The following is a 25,589-nucleotide window of genomic DNA, read 5'->3' as shown; positions in this document are numbered from 1 at the left end:
ACACACACACACACACACACACACACACACACACACACACACACACACACACACACAGCATACAGATGGTCATATATGGTATAAGACGTGCTTTTATTCAGGGTAATATAAAGGCTTGTTTTTTTTTACATTCGGGATAATAAGGCATGATTTTATTTAAGATAATTCGTTCGTTCAAATTAAAGTTCAAAGGTCGTTCCAAATATGCAGCCAGGTCATCGGGCCTTATGCAATGTCTCCATTACAGTGAATGATGCATAAGGCCCTTATGCAATGTCTCCATTACAGTGAATGATGCATAAGGCCCTTATGCAATGTCTCCATTACACAGTGAATGAAGCATAAGGCCCTTATGCAATGTCTCCATTACAGTGAATGATGCATAAGGCCCTTATGCAATGTCTCCATTACAGTGAATGATGCATAAGGCCCTTATGCAATGTCTCCATTACAGTGAATGATGCATAAGGCCCTTATGCAATGTCTACATTACACAGTGAATGAAGCATAAGGCCCTTATACAATGTCTCCATTACACAGTGAATGATGCATAAGGCCCTTATGCAATGTCTCCCTCACACAGTGAATGAAGCATAAGGCCCTTATGCAATGTCTCCATTACACAGTGAATGATGCATAAGGCCCTTATGCAATGTCTCCATTACACAGTGAATGATGCATGAGGCCCTTATGCAATGTCTCCCTCACACAGTGAATGATGCATAAGGCCCTTATGCAATGTCTCCATTACACAGTGAATGATGCATAAGGCCCTTTGATGCATAAGGCCCTTATGCAATGTCTCCATTACACAGTGAATGATGCATAAGGCCCTTTGATGCATAAGGCCCTTATGCAATGTCTCCATTACACAGTGAATGATGCATAAGGCCCTTATGCAATGTCTCCGTTACACAGTGAATGATGCATAAGGCCCTTATGCAATGTCTCCATTACAGTGAATGATGCATAAGGCCCTTATGCAATGTCTCCATTACACAGTGAATGATGCATAAGGCCCTTATGCAATGTCTCCGTTACACAGTGAATGATGCATAAGGCCCTTATGCAATGTCTCCATTACACAGTGAATGAAGCATAAGGCCCTTATGCAATGTCTCCATCACACAGTGAATGATGCATAAGGCCCTTATGCAATGTCTCCATTACACAGTGAATGAAGCATAAGGCCCTTATGCAATGTCTCCATTACACAGTGAATTATGCATAAGGCCCTTATGCAATGTCTCCATCACACAGTGAATGATGCATAAGGCCCTTATGCAATGTCTCCATTACACAGTGAATGATGCATAAGGCCCTTATGCAATGTCTCCATTACACAGTGAATGATGCATAAGGCCCTTATGCAATGTCTCCATTACACAGTGAATGATGCATAAGGCCCTTATGCAACGTCTGTCGATGAATCGAGTAAAAAAAGGACCACAATGGAAACAATCCATAGTGCTTTCTTGGGTTTAAAATCTTCTTACCAGACCTTGTAGTGAACTTTGCTTTCCCGTGCTTCCCGTCAGTCAGTCAATCAGTCAATCAGTCACTTTGGCGTGGACGACAGTGCCAGCAGGTTCGATTCCCACACCATCCTCCAACGTGTCCGTCCAAACCTGTAATTGATGTTTTGTTTCGCCAGCAGTGTGGCTGTGCGGCCACAAGAGGTCAGTGCAGTGCAACAGTCCACCTGGTTCCCAAACGTTTGAGGTCAAAGGGGCTAAAGAGACATTTAGATGTCGAACTCCTCGGAAGGGAGGGACCCCCAAACTGTAGAGAAAACAGCTACATCTACAAGCTTGCAATGCGGCCCCAAGCGGCTATTTTCACAACTACTCAAACATCTGATTTCTAATTTGTCTTTTATTACATGAAATTAATGAAAAATAAATCATTGAATGTTTTTTTTTTAAAGGTATTTAGAAGGTTTTAAAAAATAATAATAATTAAAAAACGAAATGTTGGAAACAAAACAAAATAAAATAAAAGGGAATGTAGGAAACAAAACAATATCGGGACCCATACAAATATGTGCGCTACCCACAACATGGGTCCCACGACCCACTGTTTGGGGAAACAGTCAACCTACACAGCAGTGCCGCTGTGTGACCACAAGAGGTCACTGCAGTGCAACAGTCCAGCTGTGTTGACCACAAGACCTCAATGTGCTCAACTGTTTTCTTTTCTTCAAAAAGATTCTCTCTCTCTTCTTTTTTTTTAAAGTTGACAATTTTTCTGAAGAGCAGCTTATAGTCGCTTCTGGTACTTCCTGTACCCAGAATGGGCGAAACTTAAGGCGAAAGGTTTGAAAAGGTTGAACCTTGAGGGTGAAAGGTCAAAGGCGAGGCGAGGCGTTGGGTTTCTTGAGGTGGGCGGGTCGCGAGGGAGGAAGAGGGCGGCCCCTGGAGGTAACACAATGAAGAAGACTTTTTAGATCAAATTTTATATATCTTTTCTTATGTGCAGACCAAGGGGATTAGTTCCAAATAGTAATGCGAGGCAGCGGTGGCCGAACGGTTTGCGGAGCGGTCTTGCTATCGGAAGGTCGTAGGGTTTGTATCCCCGGACCGGCACGTTAAAATTACCACCGCTGAAGTGCCCTTGGACAAGGCATTGAACCCCCTACCATGAAATGTTCTATGAGCAGGGCCTGGCTGTAAACAAGTTCTTGAGCTTAGTCCAGTTACCCTGCTGGGTAAACCTTTCCTTACCTTTCCTTTACCTTAGCTGACTACTAACTAACCTGCTAGGAATCAGGACGCATTCGTTGGTCTAGCCCCATACGGTCCCTTAGTCCCTACGCTCATTCTGTAGCTCCTATACCTATAGCCCCATACGGTCCCCTAGTCCCTACGCTCATTCTGTAGCTCCTACCTATAGCCCCATACGGTCCCTTAGTCCCTACGCTCATTCTGTAGCTCCTACCTATAGCCCCATACGGTCCCTTAGTCCCTACGCTCATTCTGTAGCTCCTACCTATAGCCCCATACGGTCCCCTAGTCCCTACGCTCATTCTGTAGCTCCTACCTATAGCCCCATACGGTCCCCTAGTCCCTACGCTCATTCTGTAGCTCCTACCTATAGCCCCATACGGTCCCTTAGTCCCTACGCTCATTCTGTAGCTCCTATACCTATAGCCCCATACGGTCCCCTAGTCCCTACGCTCATTCTGTAGCTCCTACCTATAGCCCCATACGGTCCCCTAGTCCCTACGCTCATTCTGTAGCTCCTACCTATAGCCCCATACGGTCCCCTAGTCCCTACGCTCATTCTGTAGCTCCTACCTATAGCCCCATACGGTCCCCTAGTCCCTACGCTCATTCTGTAGCTCCGAGATGAGGTCCCACCGTGGTAGCCTTCAGCCGCGTTTCAAAACCGCCGCATGGAACATTTCTTACCCTTTTCTGCACATAATATCCAAAAAGTTAAAGTCCGATAATGAGCTAAACTAACTTTACTTTATTCCCCGGACAAGAAAATCCATAATAATATTAAACAGGTTGAAACGAGCGTTTAAATCTAAATTAGCCATGTTTTTTCAAAGAAGTTGCAGCCGGAGAGGCAGCCTTAGCGCCTCCCCCTGGTCGAATGTCGAGTTAAAACATCTCATTTCTACAGTTTTTTCTTTCTTTCACCACATTCTGCCCATAACCCATTTTGGGCGGGAACCCCTTTTAAGCATTATGTCATGTTAGCTGTTGAAAAATAGCAGATCTACAAGCTCATAGTGCGGCACTGAAAAATCGTGAAAATGCGGCACAAATCTTTGAATATTATATTCTTTCAAAGTGAACATTTTTAACTCAAGTATTTGCTTCTGGGGGGTTCCTGGAACAACATATTTTCAGATGGGGGGGTCGGCGGCCAAATACATATCATTTTCGGCGTCCTTGACATGAAATATTTGAGCACCACTGATAAAGAAACACAGGTATTTTAGAAAACTGTCAGCATTTGTCATCTCTCCAGTTTCCAACGTTGTGGCTTGTGCCCCCCGTCTTATCGCTGCTTGCAGCTATATTTAGTAGTGGTGGTAGTATTTACCCGTTAGGAGGCGGGGCTGCTCCGTGGTCTCCATGTTGTTGCAGGGGAGCAGAGACCGTTGAACAGCCTGGATACTGGGGCAGAGGAGGGGTATGGCTAGGGGGGTACTGGGGCAGAGGAGGGGTATGATGACTAGGGGGGTACTGGGGCAGCGGAGGGGTGTGATTAGGGGGGTACTGGGGGACAGGAGGATTAGGGTTAGGGGGGAACTGGGGTGGTTTCCTTGGCACCAACGGCTTGAGTGGAACTGATTCCTGGATGGATGGAAGGATGGGGGGAGAGAGAGAGGGAGAGAGAGAGAGATGGGGACATAATCATTAGGGCTTGAGTTGCTATTGAAGCATTTTACGGAGTTTTCATTGCGATATACGTCGTATTACTGATTAATTGAGTACAATGAACCACAATGGAAACAAAAATGTTTTTTGTGTGTACTACCTCTGCGGTTAATTATCGGGTTAATACAGTATTCAATCAATCAATCTTAAATTGTATTATTTTTCATTATATTCTTTCCTTACCTTACTTGCTTTTGAGTTACAACCTACCTGTTCACCAAATCACAACTCACCGTCAACACCATTACAAGCAACACAGCAACACCGTATATTTAATTATTGAACCAGGAATGTCCGCTGATTTCCATGACAACGAAATAGAATACATATTTTTCCGGTCAGCGAGTGCTATTTTTTTTCCCCAGACGATTTTGGTTTTGTCTTAGTCTTTTGAATAACACACCATTTAGTCTTAGTCCTATATTTAGTCTTCTGAAATATCTTATCAAATCTTAGTCTTTAAGTCTTAGTCTTACGTCCAAACCAAACCAGTTGCACCTGTTACACTATACTCAACCACGTGTGTGGTTGACCAACTGTTGTGGTTTGGACTTTAGATTTGAATAACTTTGTTTAGTCTTAGATGACTGAATATCAAAAACCTCAGTATTTTAGCCTTAGTCTTAGTCAACAAAATTAACCGGTGTGATGATGGAGGATTTTAATACACACACAAACAAACAAAAAAGATCTGGCGCCGATTAAATAAAAATCTAGCTAAAAAAAGAAAAAGAAAAAAGATGAACCTTCAATTTGATTGATCTCCCAAAAGAATTGTGAATGATCCTTCTTGATCGATCCATTGATCAGTCTGTGATTTGCCAACACAATCCACCAATCACAACACAATACCCGGTCCACCAATCAAAACACAGTAACTGTTCCACCAATCAAAACACAGTATACCCCGGTCCACCAATCAAACATAAATCAAGCAGTGACCATTCAAACAATGTTTATGATTCACATCCCATGAATGCCATCCCATTCCAAATCGCCACTTCTTTTGGGGAGTGCTTGTTTCGGGTCACTGGATGTCCTGGCTATAGAGCGTCGCAGTCCCACCCCCTTTCAGAACGACGAGTGGCCCAGGAAATGAATCGCAATGCATTTTGCCCATAGGCTTTTCTTAAAGTATTTATTTAAAGACGGTTACGCCGCGGACAAAGCCAACTCGGATCGTGACAAATCATGACAATGAACACAATATTTTGGGCCGATCAAATCATTAGAAAGAAGAAAATGAAGGCAGGAGACAACTCTATTTGTTTTGTTTTTCTTCTTATAAATGTAACCGTCTTTAAATACATACTTTAAGAAAAGCCTATGGGCAACGCGACGCTCTATAGTACGGTATGTCAAAGGTTGTGCAACAACTGTTCATGAACACACTGTCTGAGTCAACGAACACTGGGTTCATGAACACACTATCTGAGTCAACGAACACTAGTGGGTTCATGAACGCACTGTCTGAGTCAACGAACACTGGGTTCATGAACACACAGTCTGAGTCAACGAACACTGGGTTCATGAACACACAGTCTGAGTCAACAAACACAGAGTCAATGATCAGTAACTACCTAGGAACTACATGCTAGTGATTGCTAGGTGGGTTCGAGTTAGCACAGTAACTACATACTAGGCACTGCTAGCTCGGTTTGTGTTAGCACAGTAACTACATACTAGGGACTGCTAGCTCAGTTTGTGTTAGCACAGTAACTACATACTAGGGACTGCTAGCTCAGTTTGTGTTAGCACAGTAACTACATACTAGGGACTGCTAGCTCGGTTTGTGTTAGCACAGTAACTACCTAGGAACTACATACTAGGAATTTCTAGGTGGGTCCGGGTTAGCACGGTAACGACATGCTAGTGACTGCTAGGTGGGTCCGGGTTAGCACAGTGACTACATACTGTACTAGCGGTTGCTAGGAGGTACCTGGGGGTCGGGGGGGAGAGGCTTGCTAGGTGGAGCTGGTCGGCTCCTTGCTGACCCCTGCCATGAACGACAGAGAGAGGAAAACAGACAGTAAAAAATCTATCTATAAAACTACCTGAACGGTTTTATTGTCATTGTTATCGAGACAGGATCAGTACACATTTGTTGCGTTTACGTTGCGCTACATTGCGTTGGATTCTATTGCGTAGCATAGCTACATTAGCCTTACATTACGCTCGGTTGCGTGGATCCTACGCTATGTTATGTTACATTACACTATACATTACACTATGGGGTACATTGGGTTGTGTTGCATAACGCTTTGCTTAATTATGTTGCATGGCATTACCCTACGCTACGCTACGCTACATGGTGGTACACTCACACTTCAAGACACTACAATGCTACTACTACACACACACACACAAGACAAAGTGTACGTCTTCATGACGACCAGTGGCTGTACCTGATTGGTGGGGGCATAAGGGTCAGGGGGGAGAGGCTTTGCAGGGGGGGCGGGCCGTTGTTTAACCCTTAACTGCGTGGACAGAAGAAGAGTGGTCATTATACTACAATGATACTACGATACGATGATAGCCTTTCACTTTTAGCTGAACAGAAGAAGTATTTATAGTTAACTAAACCTAACCAAATAATACAACCATAGCCGTGTGACGTCAGGACTCCGGTGACGTCAGGACTCCGGCGCTCTATGCTAGTAGCATTAACAGATGGATAGACACTGCCCAGCGCCGAAGGCACACTGCTCACTGACTCCTCACGCATTGAAGGAAGCATGAGCTCCGTTTCGGGGCTCTCCCCAGGTTGGCAGAGGGAGAGCAGCACCCAGCACCGGGTGAAAAAAAAAACGGTTTAACCACTTAAAAAAAAAAAAAAGTGAATCTACAAAGCTTTGCAGTGTTTTGTGAGCTTGTGATCTGCTGTGTGTGGGGAAATTGCGTTCTTTATATGAAACGGTGTGAGAAGCAGGGCATTATGGTTATGACACGCAAACCTATATTGTAGCAGTACAGTTGTTAGTCGTGCACACACACACACACACACACACACACACACACACACACACACACAGCATGCTCCATGACCTCTTTACCTGAGGTTTTTTAAAGTCAGGGTCAGGGGGGAGTGGCTTAGTAGGAGGAGCAGGCCTGCCATGAACCTGATTGGAGGAAGGAAAAAACAAACAAAAACAATAACAGAAAGCAGAAGCAGATTGACAGCCAATGAGAGGACACATGCACAGGTTTATGATGTGTGATACACGTTGTGAGTTCAACCAAAGATGTTTGTTTACATGAAGATGTGCCACCCCCGGTTCAGTGTGTTGTGAGTTCAACCAAAGATGTTTGTTTACATGAAGATGTGCCACCCCCGGTTCAGTGTGTTGCTGGGATGAAGAGACTCCGACCTGCTTCCCGAAAATAAACATGTGTGCCCACCAATGTCCCCTTCGGTCTGAGCAAACACTCAAACCTCCTGAGCAGACATCAGCAACTGCTGAGCAAACATACGCGGTGGCTCAGGGGTAGAGTGCCTGGATGGGAACCGCAAGGTTGCCAGTTCAAACCCGGGCTCCCCCAGAGTTACTGTCGAAGTGTCCTTGAGCAAGACACTGAACCCCTAATTGCTCCCGATGTGCTAGTTGGTGCCTTGCATGGTTTCCGCTGCCATCGGTGTATGAATGGGTGAATGTAATGCACAATCTATGTAAAGCGCCTTGGATAAAGGCGCTATATAAATGCACCATTTACCATTTACCATTTACCATTTACCTTGACACCAACTATCCAAACGTTATGATGATGATCATATCAGTGGTTCTCAACCTTTTCAGGCTGTGACCCCCCAAAGTAATGGGACCCGCCCCCACCCGGACAAGAAACAGAATGGTTCCACAGATAAATATTGTGAAAATAGCCGATCTACAAGCTCGTTGTGAACTTGTAGATCGGCTATTTTCACAATTGTTGTTATTTAACAATCTGGCCAATGTTTGACCAGGTTTTCATAGGATGGTTTGCGGATTACTTTTGATGCAGCCAAACCCACAGGTTGAGAACGACTGGTATGAATACTGAAATGTGCTTTACACACACACACACACACACACACACACATTCAGAAACGGGTCTCATGGTCGCAGACAACGTATTTCCTGTAGGCAGAGACGACATATCTGCGGTTTAAACCCGCACCTCCTTCTACTACAGTGAACTGTAGAGTGACTGAAGTTAGTCTGCCTCAAACGTTACTCTTTTACCTGCTTTTTACTAACCCTAACATTATAAAGATGCTTCAGAACATCGAGATGAACCTGTGTGTAGTTTATGGCTGCTCCAACAGTAGTGGCAACTTAAAAAACAAAAAAAACCAAATGTCAAAATATCCACCGCGGTGGCTGAGACCAGAGCCATTGAGTAATGGTTGAGACAAAGCAGTGGAAGGTCCTGAAAGATACATAACGTCAGTCTTACCCAATACCCAATCTTTCTGTTTTATGAACACAAGGCTGCTGTACTTTATACCTCATATTAAGCATGTAAAGTATGAGTTCTGTTCTTATTGGACACCACTGTGGCCACTCCTATAGACTTTCCTTTGTATTTTATGGAATAAAATTCTGAATAAGCATGTACGTTTCAAAGACGAATAAAGTTGATAAGATAAAACATGAGATGTACTGTATCTTGGTGCTGTTTTCAATGTAATATGTCAATAAAGTATTACACTGTGTGTGTGCGTGCGTGCGTGCGTGTGTGTGTGTGTGTACCTTGCTTACAGTGGTCGTCATGGGGATATCGCCCTGTCCGTTCCAGTGGTAGGTGTGTGTGTGTGTGTGTGTGTGTGTGTGTACCTTGGGGATATCTCCCTGTCCGTTCCAGTGGTAGGTGTGTGTGTGTGTGTGTGTGTGTGTGTGTGTGTGTGTGTGTGTGTGTGTGTGTGTACCTTGGGGATGTCTCCCTGTCCGTTCCAGTGGTAGGTGTGTGTGTGTGTGTGTGTGTGTGTGTGTGTGTGTGTGTGTACCTTGGGGATGTCTCCCTGTCCGTTCCAGTGGTAGGTGTGTGTGTGTGTGTGTGTGTGTGTGTGTGTGTGTGTGTACCTTGGGGATGTCTCCCTGTCCGTTCCAGTAGCGCAGCGGGCGAACCTGATCTCCGTTTCGCGACTCCACCCGCTCCAGCACCGGAGTCCTGGAGAATCATCACAAATACTTCATCACAAATACTCTACTTATTCTCAGTACTTCATATTACACACAGCGCGATACTCAGTACTTCATATTACACATAAAGGAATACTTCATTCTTCATATGACACATAGAGATGTGTAATAAAAGATCAAACCCACAATGTAGTATTCGTTTTCAAAGATTGTTGCATACAAACGTCAGTAGCATTACGTTGCATACAAACGTCAGTAGCATTACGTTGCATACAAACGTCAGTAGCATTACGTTGCATTCAAACGTCAGTAGCATTACGTTGCATACAAACGTCAGTAGCATTACGTTGCATACAAACGTCAGTAGCATTACGTTGCATACAAACGTCAGTAGCATTACGTTGCATACAAACGTCAGTAGCATTACGTTGCATACAAACGTCAGTAGCATTACGTTGCATTCAAACGTCAGTAGCATTACGTTGCATACAAACGTCAGTAGCATTACGTTGCATACAAACGTCAGTAGCATTACGTTGCATACAAACGTCAGTAGCATTACGTTGCATACAAACGTCAGTAGCATTACATTGCATACAAACGTCAGTAGCATTACGTTGCATTCAAACGTCAGTAGCATTACGTTGCATACAAACGTCAGTAGCATTACGTTGCATACAAACGTCAGTAGCATTACGTTGCATTCAAACGTCAGTAGCATTACATTGCATACAAAACGTTGCATATAAAACATACAATGCAACATACACAAAACTACTAATGGTTTCAGTGTTTATTGACGTATTTTCTTATTATTATTGAGGGCAATTGTGACCAGATTTGACTGAGAGCCTGCCATTGCACACAATCCAGTTTTTTACCAGAAACCCCCCCCCCCACCTTTTTTTTGAGCATGTCTGAAATAAGTGTCAGAGCTGAAATATGTAAATATGAAATAAATGCCCAAACATGTAGCTATAGGTGTAATGTTAGAGACCACAGAAGACATGTAAATATGAAATAAATGCTTAAACATGTAGCTAGGTGTAATGTTAGAGACCACAGAAGACATGAAAATATGAAATAAATGCTTAAACATGTAGCTAGTTTTAATGTTAGAGACCACAGAAGTGGTAAATATGTAAATATGAAAAAAAAGAATCCAATGGCAGTCCCTTAGTCAAGTTTAGTCACAATTTGTGGCCAAAGCATTTCCTGGGCTCCCCAGAGAACCCCTGGTCTACTACTACACACTACAGCTACTCCAGGCCGACCAGAACCTGGTCTAACCCCTGGTCTACTGCAGCACTACAGCTACTGAAGGTGGACCAGAACCTGGTCTAACCCCTGGTCTACTGCACAGCACTACAGCTACTGAAGGTGGACCAGTACCTGGTCTAACCCCTGGTCTACTGCAGCACTACAGCGACTCCAGGCAGACCAGAACCTGGTCTAACCCAGAGAACCCCTGGTCTACTACACACTACAGCTACTCCAGGCAGACCAGAACCTGGTCTAACCCCTGGTCTACTGCAGCACTACAGCTACTGAAGGTGGACCAGAACCTGGTCTAACCCCTGGTCTACTACACAGCACTACAGCTACTCCAGGCCGACCAGAACCTGGTCTAACCCCTGGTCTACTACACAGCACTACAGCTACTCCAGGCCGACCAGAACCTGGGCTCCAACCCAGAGAACCCCAGCTCTACTACACAGCACTACAGCTACTGAAGGTGGACCAGTACCTGGTCTAACCCCTGGTCTACTGCACAGCACTACAGCTACTGAAGGTGGACCAGTACCTGGTCTAACCCCTGGTCTACTGCAGCACTACAGCGACTCCAGGCCGACCAGAACCTGGTCTAACCCCTGGTCTACTACACAGCACTACAGCGACTCCAGGCCGACCAGAACCTGGTCTAACCCAGAGAACCCCTGCTCTACTACACAGCACTACAGCGACCGGTACCTGTCGACTCCATCCAGGGACTCAAACACCAACCCTCCGTTCTCAAAATGTGCCACGCTGCATTGTGGGTAAGAAGAGAACATTGATGCGCAAAATTGCACTGTGTTCACAGCCAAGCAAGGACTGTCTAAAGAGGACGGGACGCGAAGACCGTAAGGGCGCCGCCATGTTGGTCACATGTTGCTCACATGGAAGGAAAGAAACATGCGCAGTGGGCTTTATGCAGCCGACACTTCCTCCTTCAGCTTCCTTGGTCTCAACTGCTGCATGTTTCTGTCCTTCCATGGAGCACCATGTGAGCAACATGGCGGCGCCCTTACGGTCTTCGCGTCCCGTCCTCTTTAGACAGTCCTTGACAGCCAAGGAAGCTCTGAGAAGGAAGGGAAGTGGCCACGTGACTGGGCGGCACCTACCATGACCCTTTTCATGGACACTTTCATGGGAGCCAAACTCACACACACCGGAAGTGCAATGAATGAATACATGGCAGTGAATGGAGCCGGCTGGACCAGCTCATAACAAACATTATTCATGAACAATTGAGACCTTTTTGTAAAGTAATCACTTATGGAAAATAACAGACAGGTTGTTTTCTAATCACTTACTTTTCGATGTGCACAGTATATAATTCTATCTGACCAGTGGTGGAAAATAACGAAGTACAATTACTTCGTTACTGTACTTAAGTACAAGTTTGGAGAATTTGTACTTTTATTGACTACTTTTCTTTTGCTGTATTTTTACTTTTACTTCGTTACATTTACAAGGAAAAAATCGTACTTTTAATGCGCTATATTTAAAATCGGACACCTCGTTACTCGCTACAAATTAAATAATAAAATCTTATATTTGTCTTACTGGAGGAATGCGCAGTTGAGAATTGAACAGGGCTGCTCCACTCTCAGATAATAGGGGGCAGAGTTGTGTTCTGCTGCCTGGCCTGCTTTGAAGACGGCAAGACGCACACACTGTGTTGTTTTGTCACACGCATTCAACATGGATGCATTAAACATGCCTTAATATTTAGCGGAAAACCAACCAATAAGTCCCTATCCGACACAAATTAACTAATCTTTCTCAGCCGTCACTGGAGCGCGCATCTAGCTACTGCATGATGATCATGCACGCTGACAGACAGCAGACACTGTCCCAACTCCTAACACAAACACTGAGGGAACTTGTTGTTGTACACACATAATGTGCCACGAAAAATAGCTTCCAATAGCTTAGTTGGTTATTATCGCTTCGAGGAGGTACGTGTCCATAATATCGCCACGAACGGCCAACAAAAGACATCTCTCTTCCACAGTGAATGAAGCCTAATTTATTCTTCGCCGTACAAAGTGTTCCGTGCTGAAAATAGCTGATATACAAGCTCACAACTCGTCGCGTCCGGACACGTTGTGAGCTTGTAGATCAGCCAACCCCAGCATGCGGAGATGCAGGCTCTGAGAACGTTCAGAAACTTTTGCCTTCACAATAAAAGCATGCAAAAGCCCATATAGAGAAGGAAAAATAATTCGGTGGCATTTCACATTGCAAAAGAGCAATTTTTGTAAAATGTAAAAAATATATAAAAATGAAAGCAAAAAAATAACGAAAAAGAACTATAATAGTTCATTTTTCAAAATTTGGAATGATGAACTATGAACGGAACTAGTTCATTTTAAAAATGTTGAACTGTGAACTGAACTATAGTTCCTAAAAAAAAAGAACTTTCCCAACACGATGTATGCTGTTGGGGGTTCTGTATTTTCAGTATTTTTTGGAATAAAGCCACTTTTGACAGGATGACAATTTTGGAAATTCATTTCTTTGTATTCATTTTGAAAATAATTTTGTATTTTGTACTTTGTACTTGTACTTTGTAATTTTTACTTTTATACTTAAGTACATTTTACGCCGGGTAAATTTTTGTACTTAAGTACATTTTATTTGAGGTACTTTTATACTTTTACTTAAGTAACTTTCTTAATGGGCACTTTGTACTTTTACTTAAGTAATTTTCAAGTAGAGAATCAGTATTTTACTTAAGTAAAATATTTTTGTACTTTTTCCACCACTGTATCTGACACACACACACACACACACACACACACACACACACACACACACACACACACACACACTCTCTCTCTCTCTCACCGGTTGTGTTGGCGGGCGGTCTTGTCGAAAGGTGCGGGGTCTCGCAGACACAGCAGGCGGTGACGACATCGAGGGAAACGCAGGATGAGGAAGAGGAGGGTGACCGGCACGATGAAGAGGAAGATCACCAGCAGGGCAATGTGCACCGCACCCGATTCTACACGCACGCACACACGCACACACGCATACGTCACACACACACACACACACACACACACACACACACACACAGGATTGAAATTACGCTATTTATCTTTCGCCAGGAAACGTTAATATGTCGTGCGCGATGCAATGACTGAACATCAGATCCGAACATCGGATGGATGATGATCACCACGGACAGCGCTCGTATAGTTTCAGAGAAAAGAGCGAAAAAGTCAAAGATCCTATACTTTTGAATGGGACCCAATGGGATGCGCTCGCGCGCTATCTGGTACTGGGGGGGAGGGGGTGTATGCAAGGCGTTGCCTAGCAACCGGCCCAGTGTTAAAATCTTCAATTAACCCATTCTTGGCGGGAACCCCTTTTGGTGTTTTAAACATTATGTTATAATTTAGCTATTGAAAAATAGCAGACCTACAAGCTCATAGCGCGCCACCGAGTGGCGTGCTACGAGCTTGTAGGTCTGCTATTTTCGAAAAATCGTAAAAATGTGGCGCAAATCTTTCAATATATATTCTTTCAAAGTGAATGTTTTTAACTCAGATCTAAATGGGTTCAACCGTTTCATAGTGATAAATGGACGGAGAATTCCGACAATGGTTGGATGGATGAATGAATGAATTGACGTCAAAGGCAGCTAAATTGTTAAGATGACCCAATGTTATTCTCTACGCACGCACACACAACGCACGCACGCACACACAACGCACACACACACACACACACACACACACACACAACGCACACACACACACGCACGCACACACACACAACGCACACACACACACACACAACGCACACACACACACAACGCACACACACACACACACACACACGCACGCAGCTCACAGTCCCTAGAGGGTCGTAGTTGAAAGGTCATACCTCTGGTCGCTCTGGCGGGTCCACTGTCCACGCTGCCTCCGTGACCAGCATACACACAGTCTGGAGGAGCCCAGCCCACCTCACAGTGGCACTGCTTATTACTGTTACACACCTGGAACATATGATATATGTATTATAGCCCAGCCCACCTCACAGTGGCACATGCTTATTACTGTTACACACCTGGAACATATGATATATAGGTATTATTGTTGTTATCATTAGTATATTACACAACCGTCATGTGTGACGTCATTTGGCTCTGTAGAGCCTACAACGTGACGTCATTTGGCTCTGTAGAGCCTACAATGTGACGTCATTTGGCTCTGTAGAACCTACAATGTGACGTCATTTGGCTCTGTAGCGCCTACAATGTGACGTCATTTTGCTCTGTAGAGCCTACAATGTGACGTCATTTGGCTCTGTAGAACCTACAATGTGACGTCATTTGGCTCTGTAGAACCTACAATGTGACGTCATTTGGCTCTGTAGAACCTACAATGTGACGTCATTTGGCTTTGTAGAACCTACAATCATTTCGGCACTACATTGATTGATTGAAATATGTATTAACAGTTTGCAGAATTACAGTACATTTCAAGCACAAACTCAATACAAAGACTGTTGAGTGGACGACCCGATTAAGCATTACACTTGTTTACAAGAGGGTCCACAGCGCCGAAACAGCAGTAAAATAGGAGTATGAATTGGCCCTTACACTTATCATTAGCATTAGCATTATACAGCAGTAGACTCGGTAGAACTCACCCCATGGCCGTTACACTTGCTGCGACATTCTTCAACACCAAACACAGACACATCCTGACACACCTGGTCCACACAGGCCTGGAAACACATTAATATGATTACATTCTTCAACACCAAACACAGACACATCCTGACACACCTGGTTCACACAGGCCTGGGAACACATTAATATGATTACATTCTCCAACACCAAACACAGACACATCCTGACACACCTGGTTCACACAGGCCTGGGAACACATTAATATGATTACATTCTTCAACACCAAACACAGACACATCCTGACACACCTGGTCCACACAGGCCTGGAAACACATTAATATGATTACATTCTTCAACACCAAACACAGACACATCCTGGTTCACACAGGCCTGGAAATACATTAATATGATTACATTCTTCAACACCAAACACAGACACATCCTGGTTCACACAGGCCTGGAAACACATTCATATGATTACATTCTTCAACACCAAACACAGACACACCTGGTTCACACAGGCCTGGAGACACATTAATATCATTACATATATGAACACATTAATATGATTACATTCTTCAACACCAAACACAGACACACCTGGTTCACACAGGCCTGGAAACACATTAATATGATTACATTCTTCAACACCAAACACAGACACATCCTGGTTCACACAGGCCTGGAAACACATTAATATGATTACATTCTTCAACACCAAACACAGACACATCCTGACACACCTGGTTCACACAGGCCTGGAAACACATTAATATGATTACATTCTCCAACACCAAACACAGACACATCCTGACACACCTGGTTCACACAGGCCTGGAAACACATTAATATGATTACATTCTTCAACACCAAACACAGACACATCCTGGTTCACACAGGCCTGGAAACACATTAATATGATTACATTCTTCAACACCAAACACAGACACATCCTGACACACCTGGTCCACACAGGCCTGGGAACACATTAATAATTATGATTACATTCTTCAACACCAAACACAGACACATCCTGAGAACACATTAATATGATTACATTCTTCAACACCAAACACAGACACATCCTGCAGCTTATTGCTTCTAGGGGCCGACGGCGTGGAACAAGCTCCCACTGTACCTTCGTCAGGCAGCCTCTGTAGACATTTTTAAAGCACAGCTCAAGACCCACTTCTACAACATTGCTTTTAATTGATCTTTTATTTATGTTATTCATGTCCTCACTGTATTGCATTACTGCTTGTTTTTTAATGTCTTTGCCTTGCTTTTCTTTTTTTTTCTCCATTGCTCTGTAAAGCACTTTGAGCTGCATTTCATGTCATGAAAGGTGCTACACAAATAAAGTTTTATTATTATTATTATTATTAACACTGACCTTGCCCGGGGCGCAGGCCGTCCCCTGGGCCACGGTGGCGGGGTCCGACACGTCGTCCCCCAGGTGGAAGTAGACGCCGCGGCACACCAGGTCCCCGCCCCCGCCACCGTGGGCGTGGCTGGTCCCGCCGCCAAAGTGAGCCCGCGTCACCTCCGCGTGCGTGCCCAGGAGGGGGCGCTCTGCTCCGCCCTGGCACTGGATCCTACCGCACATCACGTCTCTGTGGAGAACACGTCCAATTAAAACACTGGATCCTACCGCACATCACGTCTCTGTGGAGAACACGTCCAATTAAAACACTGGATCCTACCGCACATCACGTCTCTGTGGGAAACACATCCAATTAAAACACTGGATCCTACCGCACATCACGTCTCTGTGGGAAACACGTACCAATTAAAAACACATTTATCGCGTGTGTGTGTATGGGTGTGTGTGTGTGTGTGTGTGTGCATGCGCGTACTGTGAGGAACAGTGCACGTAGCTGCCGTTGGACAGCTGACCACAGTTCCCGTATTTGTTTCCTTGCTTGTTCACCGAGGAGAAACACACGGCGGGGGCCTGGGTGGAGTCTGGACGAGAGACAGAGAGAGACAGAAAGAGAGAGAGACAGAGAGAGAGAGAGAGACAGAGAGAGAGAGAGAGAGAGAAATAGGCAGGCATTTAAGAGGTTATTTCAATCGGTGATCGCTCCTCGCGATCACGTGCGCGCGACATACAGTAGCCCCATTAGTTAAAAAACACACCCGTGTGAACCGAGTGGTGCAACTCCCCTCTCTCTCCCCCCCACCCTCCTCCTCTCTCTCTCTCTCGCTCATTAGCAGGCAACAGTGCAGCACTGTCTCTCTCTCTCTCTGTTTCTGGCACTCAAACTGGTACTTAAACTGGTGCTCATTAACCAACACATAGGTGAACACATATAGGTGAACATCACGGACATTGCCGTTCCTTGGAGTGGTTGCACCTCTCAAAAACTCCACAGCACATCCCTGGAGAAGTGGGTTCTCAAACCTTGGGTTGGGACCTCCACGGGTATCTGTGTATTTTAGTTTTTACCTCACCTTTATTTAAATTGCATTGAATTGAGAAATAGAATATATATTTTTTATCCCACGATTTTGTAACCCATTTTTCACCCCTGTGTCAATCATCTAATGTGATCCTGGGCTCTACACACCCTCCACCAACCTAGTCCCCATATATGGGGGACAAGGGGAGACCAACCTAGTCCCCATATATGGGGGACAAGGGGAGACCAACCTAGTCCCCATATATGGGGGACAAGGGGAGAGCAACGGACTTGAACTCATGCTTCCTTCATGCCTGAGTGTCCAAGTTGCTCCTTTACACCTGACAGGGGGGAGTTTCCCTGGTTGGACGTAGCGCGTGGAAGGAACACGTTATTCCAACCAGTTCCTTTCCCCCATCAGGCTGAATTGAGACATAGAGAGGATAGTTGTTTAGAGTCAACACTAGATGAAGTAGGAATGCTATAAAGTTGTATTAAACACCAAAGTGGGCATTACAGAGTAAAAGCGGCCATATCTTATTCCCGGCACCCCGAGCTTCTATTTTGAAAGAAATCCCGGCGCTTGATTGTGTTTTAAAAGAAAGAGGCAAAACAAGTCCGATCAGTGTAGTGTTTGACTCCCTGGCGCCCCACAGTGTCTGTGTAGTGTAGTACAGTGTAGTGTAGTGTAGTGTAGTACAGTGTTTGACTCCCTGGCGCCCCACAGTGGCTGCGTAGTGTAGTGTAGTGTAGTGTAGTACAGTGTTTGACTCCCTGGCGCCCCACAGTGGCTGTGCTGTGTAGTGTAGTGTAGTGTTTGACTCCCTGGCGCCCCACAGTGGCTGTGTGGTGTAGTGTAGTGTTTGACTCCCTGGCGCCCCACAGAGGCTGTGTGGTGTAGTGTAGTGTTTGACTCCCTGGCGCCCCACAGAGGCTGTGTGGTGTAGTGTTTGACTCCCTGGCGCCCCACAGTGGCTGTGTAGTGTAGTGTTTGACTCCCTGGCGCCCCACAGAGGCTGTGTGGTGTAGTGTTTGACTCACTGGGGCCCCACAGGGTTCGACACTGCGCGTTCAGACTTGCACACACTCCTCCCCAGCAGTAGGAGGCGGCGTCCTCGCAGCGCTCTCCGTTCTGCAAGTAGACGTTGGGGGGGCAGTACGGAGACGTTCCTGCGAAAAAGGTCAAAGGTCATACGCGTATCATCCATCCAAGCCATTCGTTATCGACGGATGCAGCGGTTGGTTGTCAACAGGGGGCAGTGTTGTTTTCATCGACTAAAACTAAGACGAATAACGTTCGTCGACTATCTTTTTTCACTGATTTTTCACTAAATGGAAACTAAATGGAAACTAAATTAAAACTATGGTGACTAAAACTAAGACTAAATATACTGACATATATATTTCATCAACAACTAAAAACTAGACCAAAATGTTAGGAAGGGACTAGTGGACAAGAGATCCATGATGAGTCATTTTACACTTGCTGAAAACAGCAGATCTACAAGCTCACAACCAAAATGGACCCGTTCATTTTCTGCTCTCAAGAGTTAAATGATTGTTAAACCTCTGCATTACATAAATAATTTACAAGAAGTCTACACGATTAGAGAATGTAGAATAATTTATATTTTGATCAAAGTTTGCCTGTTGTCTCTCCTAATGGTACCAACATCAATACAGCATGGAACTTATTCTATGTTTTGGGCCTGAGAGTCATCAAATGTGGTCTGTGGGCAAATGGGCAAATAAATAAACCTTGACATGAAAAAGGTTGAAAACCTCTGCATGAATACAGTTATTTATTCACTAGTAATTTAATAAATTACCTGTACAGTGTTCGGGGAGATCACATTCTCCAAGAGGTTCCCTGCACACCGACCCTGCTGTACGAAGCTGAAAGGACAGTAAATATGTATCATTATTATTATTATTATTATTATTATTACTATTACTAAGGCATGACCTTGATTATTCGATCGAGAGTCTGGTTTGACTATAGCTAGGGAGATTGGCAGTTGAATCATGCCTAATTTGTTAGAATATATGAATAAACTAATAGTTTGTCAAAAATAGGACATAATAAAATTATGTTGTGATTTATTGGGAGAAGTCAAGCAAGTATGTTAAGCATGTTAAATCAGACATGCACGCATTTAGACCTGAGGCAGGTTCTAAAAACACCTCCTAAAATCTAGCCTGGGCACCATTTAATTTCGGTATATGATCCTGTCGGGAGCGGATGATATCGTTACGTCATGTTGTAGTATTGTTTTGTAGTCGACAGGCAGGAACAACAGGCGGCAACTTTACAATAAAAGCTCTCGTAGCCTGTAGCTTTTATTGAGAATAATCGGTTGGAGGGAAAAGGAAGTTGCCGTCTGTTGTTACTGCCTGTCGACTACAAAACAATACTACAACATGACGTAACGATATCATCCTGATGACTACAAAACAATACTACAACATGAAGTAACGATATCATCCTGATGACTACAAAACAATACTACAACATGACGTAACGATATCATCCTGATGACTACAAAACAATACTACGACATGACGTAACGATATTATCCGCTCCCGACAGGGTGATACGGACATTTGAAACAGAGACCATTCATTTCATTAGCATACGCAGACCGTGAGGAAGCCCGTTTAGCGTGTTTTTTTTGTGTAAACACTGGAGATTCATGTGTGTGTGCGTGCGCGTACCTTGCAGTTGTTACAGCATATTCCATCAGAGGAGCACTGAGCTCCTGGAACCAGCTTACACGTGGACGCATTGCAGCACGGGTCATCACACTCCTATAGCCAATCACAGAACAGACATCACAAACAGGCCATCACACTCCTAGCCAATAAGAGAGCGGCGTTATCATAGACAGTTGACTCCCCCACTGTAACAATTGAATGCGGAAGTGCTCGTTCAATGGGATAGTTCCAGCCATAGGAGCAATGTGTGGAACTATAGCCCATAGGCACCCGCTTTGTCTCAATGGGATAGTTCCAATGTTTGGAACTATAGCCCATAGGCACCCCACTTTGTCTCAATGGGATAGTTCCATGTTTGGAACTATCGCCCATAGGCACCCCGCTTTGTCTCAATGGGATAGTTCCAATGTTTGGAACTATCGCCCATAGGCACCCCGCTTTGTCTCAATGGGATAGTTCCAATGTTTGGAACTATCGCCCATAGGCACCCCGCTTTGTCTCAATGGGATAGTTCCAATGTTTGGAACTATAGCCCATAGGCACCCGCTTTGTCTCAATGGGATAGTTCCAATGTTTGGAAATATAGCCTACTAGAATTTCGTGCGCGCTTCGCGCGCACTCATCCCAGAGCTACTTCGCCACGCACTATGGGAAGAAATAAATGGCGGGAGTTGACTCCACATGTAGTAACGGATGGGTTATTGGAAATGTACCATTGTTTTGTCCTGAATATTTCCACAGCCTAATTACTAAAGGATTGTGACTGTGGGACAGACATACAGTCTGACATACAATAGGCTACACGTGTGCACAGTGAATAAACAATGACCTATATGCCCAGAGTTCTTAAATTAACATAGTTGGATTTTAACAGAAAGACAATGCCATAAATCAGTCAAAGTAAGTGACAGACTCAACAGTAGCACACAGCATGCAAGGCAGCGATGCATGCATGCAAACATGTTTGTCCAGCTGAGATTTAGTGTCTCCATCTCTCTGTGGAAGAGGTTGCACATGACCTGTACGGCCACACTGAGGCGCTGCAACACAAACACAGACACAAAACAACACCACGCTGTTTGTCCAGTTGACCCAAATTAACACCAATACCTAGCCTGTTTGTCCAAAACACAGTATCTGCTGGCCACGTTTCTACTTCGCCACAACCTAATGTTAGTAACAAATGTAGGGGAGAGCCGCCAAGGTTGTAACGCTTCACGGTTGTAACATGGACGTTATATCTTGATTGGTCAACGCCACCATGACGCCATCGCGTCAGTATGTGTACAGCAACGTACTCTACGTGGCCAGGAAGTTTGAAGTGTTTACCTTCAAAATGCGTATAATTTTACACCTGGAGTATATGTGTGCTACAATTTTTGTCTTTGGTGTTGGTGAATAAAAATCCACATGGATGTGTTCATGCTTATGTTCTTCATTAGTTTGCATCGTGTTTAGACGGAATTCACGTTCATTCTGGTCTGTAAGCAACTGCAAAGAAAACTTGCAAAAGCGGGTCATTTGTAACATGTGTTACAAATGGTCCGCTTCCATTCAATGCGATATGTAATATTTACATATTTGACATATTGGCCAATATTATATGTTCTGAAATTGTATTGTATTGTGTAGTGTATTCTAAAAGTAGTTTAGGGTTGTATAACATTGTACAACTCAATCAATCAAACGTTTGTTTAATCAATGTATTGCCCCATTGAAAAAAAAGAAAAGGCCAAACTGGTACACCCGATACTATTTAATATTTCCCTTATGTTTGATATTTTCTTATCACATCCATGGTATGAAAACAATGCTAAGGAGTTGCTTCAATGAAATATAATTGCTTTAAGCTGAAAACGGGTTATTAGTTATTATGTGTAGTGTAGTGTAGTCAACATGTTAAGGCTCATACAATTTACAATTTTCTCATACACACTGCCCGGTATTTGCTGCGATTATGCTTTCGGGGAGCATTGTTGGCGCTGGCCGACAAAAAACCCTGATCTGACGTTAAGTGGTGCCCAAATGGTAGATCACGATCTACAAAGGCTTTGCAGGTAGACCACATGACATGGCAGTAAAAATATATATAATTTTAATATAAAAAACGATTTTTGCATCTTCCGCTTTAGATGACCTGAGATTACTTGAGTGATTGACATAAAAAAGGGCCTGTCAGCTCAAACACACAATGCAATACTTGTTGTTGCTTACAATCATCAGTAGCAAAGTCAAATACCAACAAAAATAAAAGCCTACGATTTGCATTTCCCCCCCTCTATTTCCCATTCCATGTGCGTTTGTCTTATATGTAGCCTATATGAAAGGCCCCTCAATTACATTTTGTCACTATTTGCAGCAATGGGATGATAGTTTTATTTGGTGGGTATGTTGAGCTGGTCGTTTTGAAAGTAGCTCTCAAGTCCATAAAACAAACTAACATAGGCTACTTCTCTATAAGCAGAATCATGAATAGGCCTATTTAATTTATACAAAAGGAGAAGAGAGAGAGAGAGAGAGAGCAATGTGTTTGTGGCTCAAACTGTGTCTAATATTGTTTTAGAGCAGTGGTTCTCAAACATTGTCATGGCAAGAGCAAAGGAGGCCCAATATTTTTTCAATCTACAGAAATAATCCCAAAATCGCTGATAAATTAAATTACATTACTTACTAAATCGCTTATTTGGCAACACTGGTCAGAAACGACCAGTTGCTTTTTGTTGCAGCTCCGTGACTGGGAGATGGGAACTTTCAGTTACAGTTAAATCAATCTAAAAGTACCACACAACTGAAAAGTATCGCGACTGTGAGCGCAAGTTAGACGTGTGTGGCTATAATGACGCACAGCTGTTATGTAATCGCGCATCTATAAATTCTAATCTATTTCTTGGGGAGCCGGGACTGTGTGTGTGTGTGTGTGTGTGTGTATATATACACTCCGTCGGTAATTCCCTGTAGGCTATACCCACATATTGGTAGCCTATCTCAATATTGGCGTGACGCATTTCACGTGAATAATGTTGTGTGCGCGCGTGCGGAGAAATAGAGTTATTTAATGAGTCGCATGTTGGTGTGTGTGTGTGTGTGTGTGTGTGTGTGTGTGTGTGTGTGTGTGTGTGTGTGTGTGCACGTCAGGCGTGCGTGTGCGTGCAGGCGTATGTATGCATGTGTACAGTGTACTGGGCAGTTGGCTGTGTGGCGAAAATAGGCAAAGTGATCGGTGTAAGGGTGATATTTTGGCACAATCCGATTAATGACAAAGAACAATGTTGATGTAACTAAGGGAATCGTCGAGTCATTTATTTTGTAAATAAAGAGATTTAGATGGAATAAGCGAAATAGCGATCGTATAATCTCTCCTGTTCCTTCTTTCTCTCATCAATGTCCTGCGCGAGATCAGATTCTGTGCTGCGCGAGATGACATTGTCAAGCTAGTGTGGGGGCGGGCCTGGTAAAAGAGGGCAGTGTTGCCAGGTTTGCGAATTGTAAGCGAGTTGCAGTGTATGTAAGTAGCGTGGTTAAAGTCCTTGTTTCTCGGCGTGTTGTGGCACCAGCGTAGGCTGTTGCCTGGGGGGTGTGGGTACTTTGGGAAGAAAATGTTTGTATTAAACAAATGCATTGCCGGCGTGAGTGTGGAAGGGAGCCAGTGTTAGTGACAATGAAAAGTCTATTTGGCTGGTGGTCTGCGTTGGGGTTGGCGTGGGCCGTGTAATGAAGAGATCGCTTACACACACTGCAAAGAGACTGCGAAGGGTAAGTGTGTGACGTCACTGCCCGTGTGAGTGTGTGTGAGAAGTGAGTGTGCGTGAGTCTAGTGTGTAAGATGGTGTTGTGGGCGTTGCAGTAGCGACGTAGCTGTTCGTGGCTTTGGTTTTCTGCCTTGGGGTGTGTCTTCTGAGTATGGGTACCACTTCTCCCATATATATAAGATAAGCGTGTCGCTACTCTCGGTCCTCTAGGTCTAGGCCCACCCATCAGTTATAGTCACCTCTATCAGTCCACACAGTCACACTCCTCTCCTCCCTGTGGCCCACCCATCAGCCTTAACTCTATCAGTCCACAGTTACACTCCTCTCCTCCCTGTGGCCCACCCATATCAGTTATAGTCACCTCTATCAGTCCACAGTCACACTCCTCTCCTCTCTGTGTGGCCCACCCATCAGCCTTACCTCTATCAGTCCACAGTCACACTCCTCTCCTCTCTCCACGTACAGGTTCCCGCAGCGCGGCCCACCCATCAGCCGGTCGGGCTGGGGGACGTTGAACAGACACATGCCCCCCCCGTGGAGCAGGCTGAGTGACAGGTCGCTGGCGCTGCAGCTGCTGAACTGCTGGCCTGGCATCAACCTGTGAACGCGCACGCACATGCACACACACACACGCACACGCATGCACACGCACGCACGCATACGCACACGCACGCATGCACACACGCACGCACACACGCACACACACACAGGGCAAGAAGTGTAAAGTTCATGAACCTGCACGCACTGAGGTTTTGGCTTTTTCTTTTCAGCTACTGTACTGTTGCTAACGAGAAAAACTAAAACTAAGGACATTTTTGTCTACAATTTAAAAGTTAGTTTTAGTTAGATTTGTAAATACACACAATACAGTTTCATCATGCAGTTATCTTTTTCATTATCATAGTTTTCCGTCATTTCGTTAGTTTTTGATCGTGTGATCTCAAATTAAGGTGCTCGAATATCGCATTTCGGCGCATTATGATCCATATTGTTAGTTAAGTGACTTCAAGCGTCACTGAAGTGGCAATAATCACGTTAAACCACACCCTCGAGTGCAATATTGCAATTCTACAACAGTTACCCTTAAAACTAAGAAAATCGCTGAAAAAATATATATATTTAGTGACAGATGTAGTCACTACGACCACAAACTAGCCACCGAGTTTGCTAGCGCTCTGGGAAAACAGAGCGGCTGCATTCTTTGTTTTGATTATAGGTGGTGAACGGTGCTGGTTTGATCCACGGCTAGAAGCCGTTTCAACCAATCCGATTGCTTCCTCGAAACGACCTGTTGTAGA

The 25,589-nt window shown here is 44.3% G+C and overlaps 1 protein-coding gene across 4 annotated transcripts in view; it reads right to left on the bottom strand.

The window, feature by feature from the left end:
- Nucleotides 1-1,241: 1,241 nt before the first annotated feature.
- Nucleotides 1,242-25,589, bottom strand: part of adam15 (ADAM metallopeptidase domain 15) — a 50,106-nt gene continuing 25,758 nt past the window's right edge. Inside the window, exons 12-25 of one of the 4 annotated variants that reach the window (XM_080768473.1) lie at nt 24,712-24,889; nt 20,543-20,635; nt 19,657-19,723; nt 18,869-18,997; nt 17,282-17,390; nt 16,819-17,038; nt 15,443-15,520; nt 14,675-14,786; nt 13,631-13,787; nt 9,455-9,542; nt 7,448-7,513; nt 6,334-6,390; nt 4,057-4,310; nt 1,242-2,414 (exon numbers count right to left, since the gene is read on the bottom strand). In XM_080768473.1, coding sequence (XP_080624599.1) covers nt 2,348-2,414; nt 4,057-4,310; nt 6,334-6,390; nt 7,448-7,513; nt 9,455-9,542; nt 13,631-13,787; nt 14,675-14,786; nt 15,443-15,520; nt 16,819-17,038; nt 17,282-17,390; nt 18,869-18,997; nt 19,657-19,723; nt 20,543-20,635; nt 24,712-24,889 — 1,675 coding nt within the window. In that variant the 3' untranslated portion in view covers nt 1,242-2,347. The remainder of the gene's footprint in view (nt 2,415-4,056; nt 4,311-6,333; nt 6,391-7,447; nt 7,514-9,454; nt 9,543-13,630; nt 13,788-14,674; nt 14,787-15,442; nt 15,521-16,818; nt 17,039-17,281; nt 17,391-18,868; nt 18,998-19,656; nt 19,724-20,542; nt 20,636-24,711; nt 24,890-25,589) is intronic. The other 3 variants (XM_080768474.1, XM_080768475.1, XM_080768476.1) reach the window with 3 other exon arrangements.

Source organism: Protomyctophum bolini, assembly GCF_963924005.1.
Source record: "Protomyctophum bolini genome assembly, chromosome: 7".
Lineage (NCBI taxonomy): Eukaryota > Metazoa > Chordata > Actinopteri > Myctophiformes > Myctophidae > Protomyctophum > Protomyctophum bolini.
The sequence above is the reverse complement of the archived record's forward strand: the minus strand, read 5'-3'. Positions and strand labels throughout refer to the sequence as shown.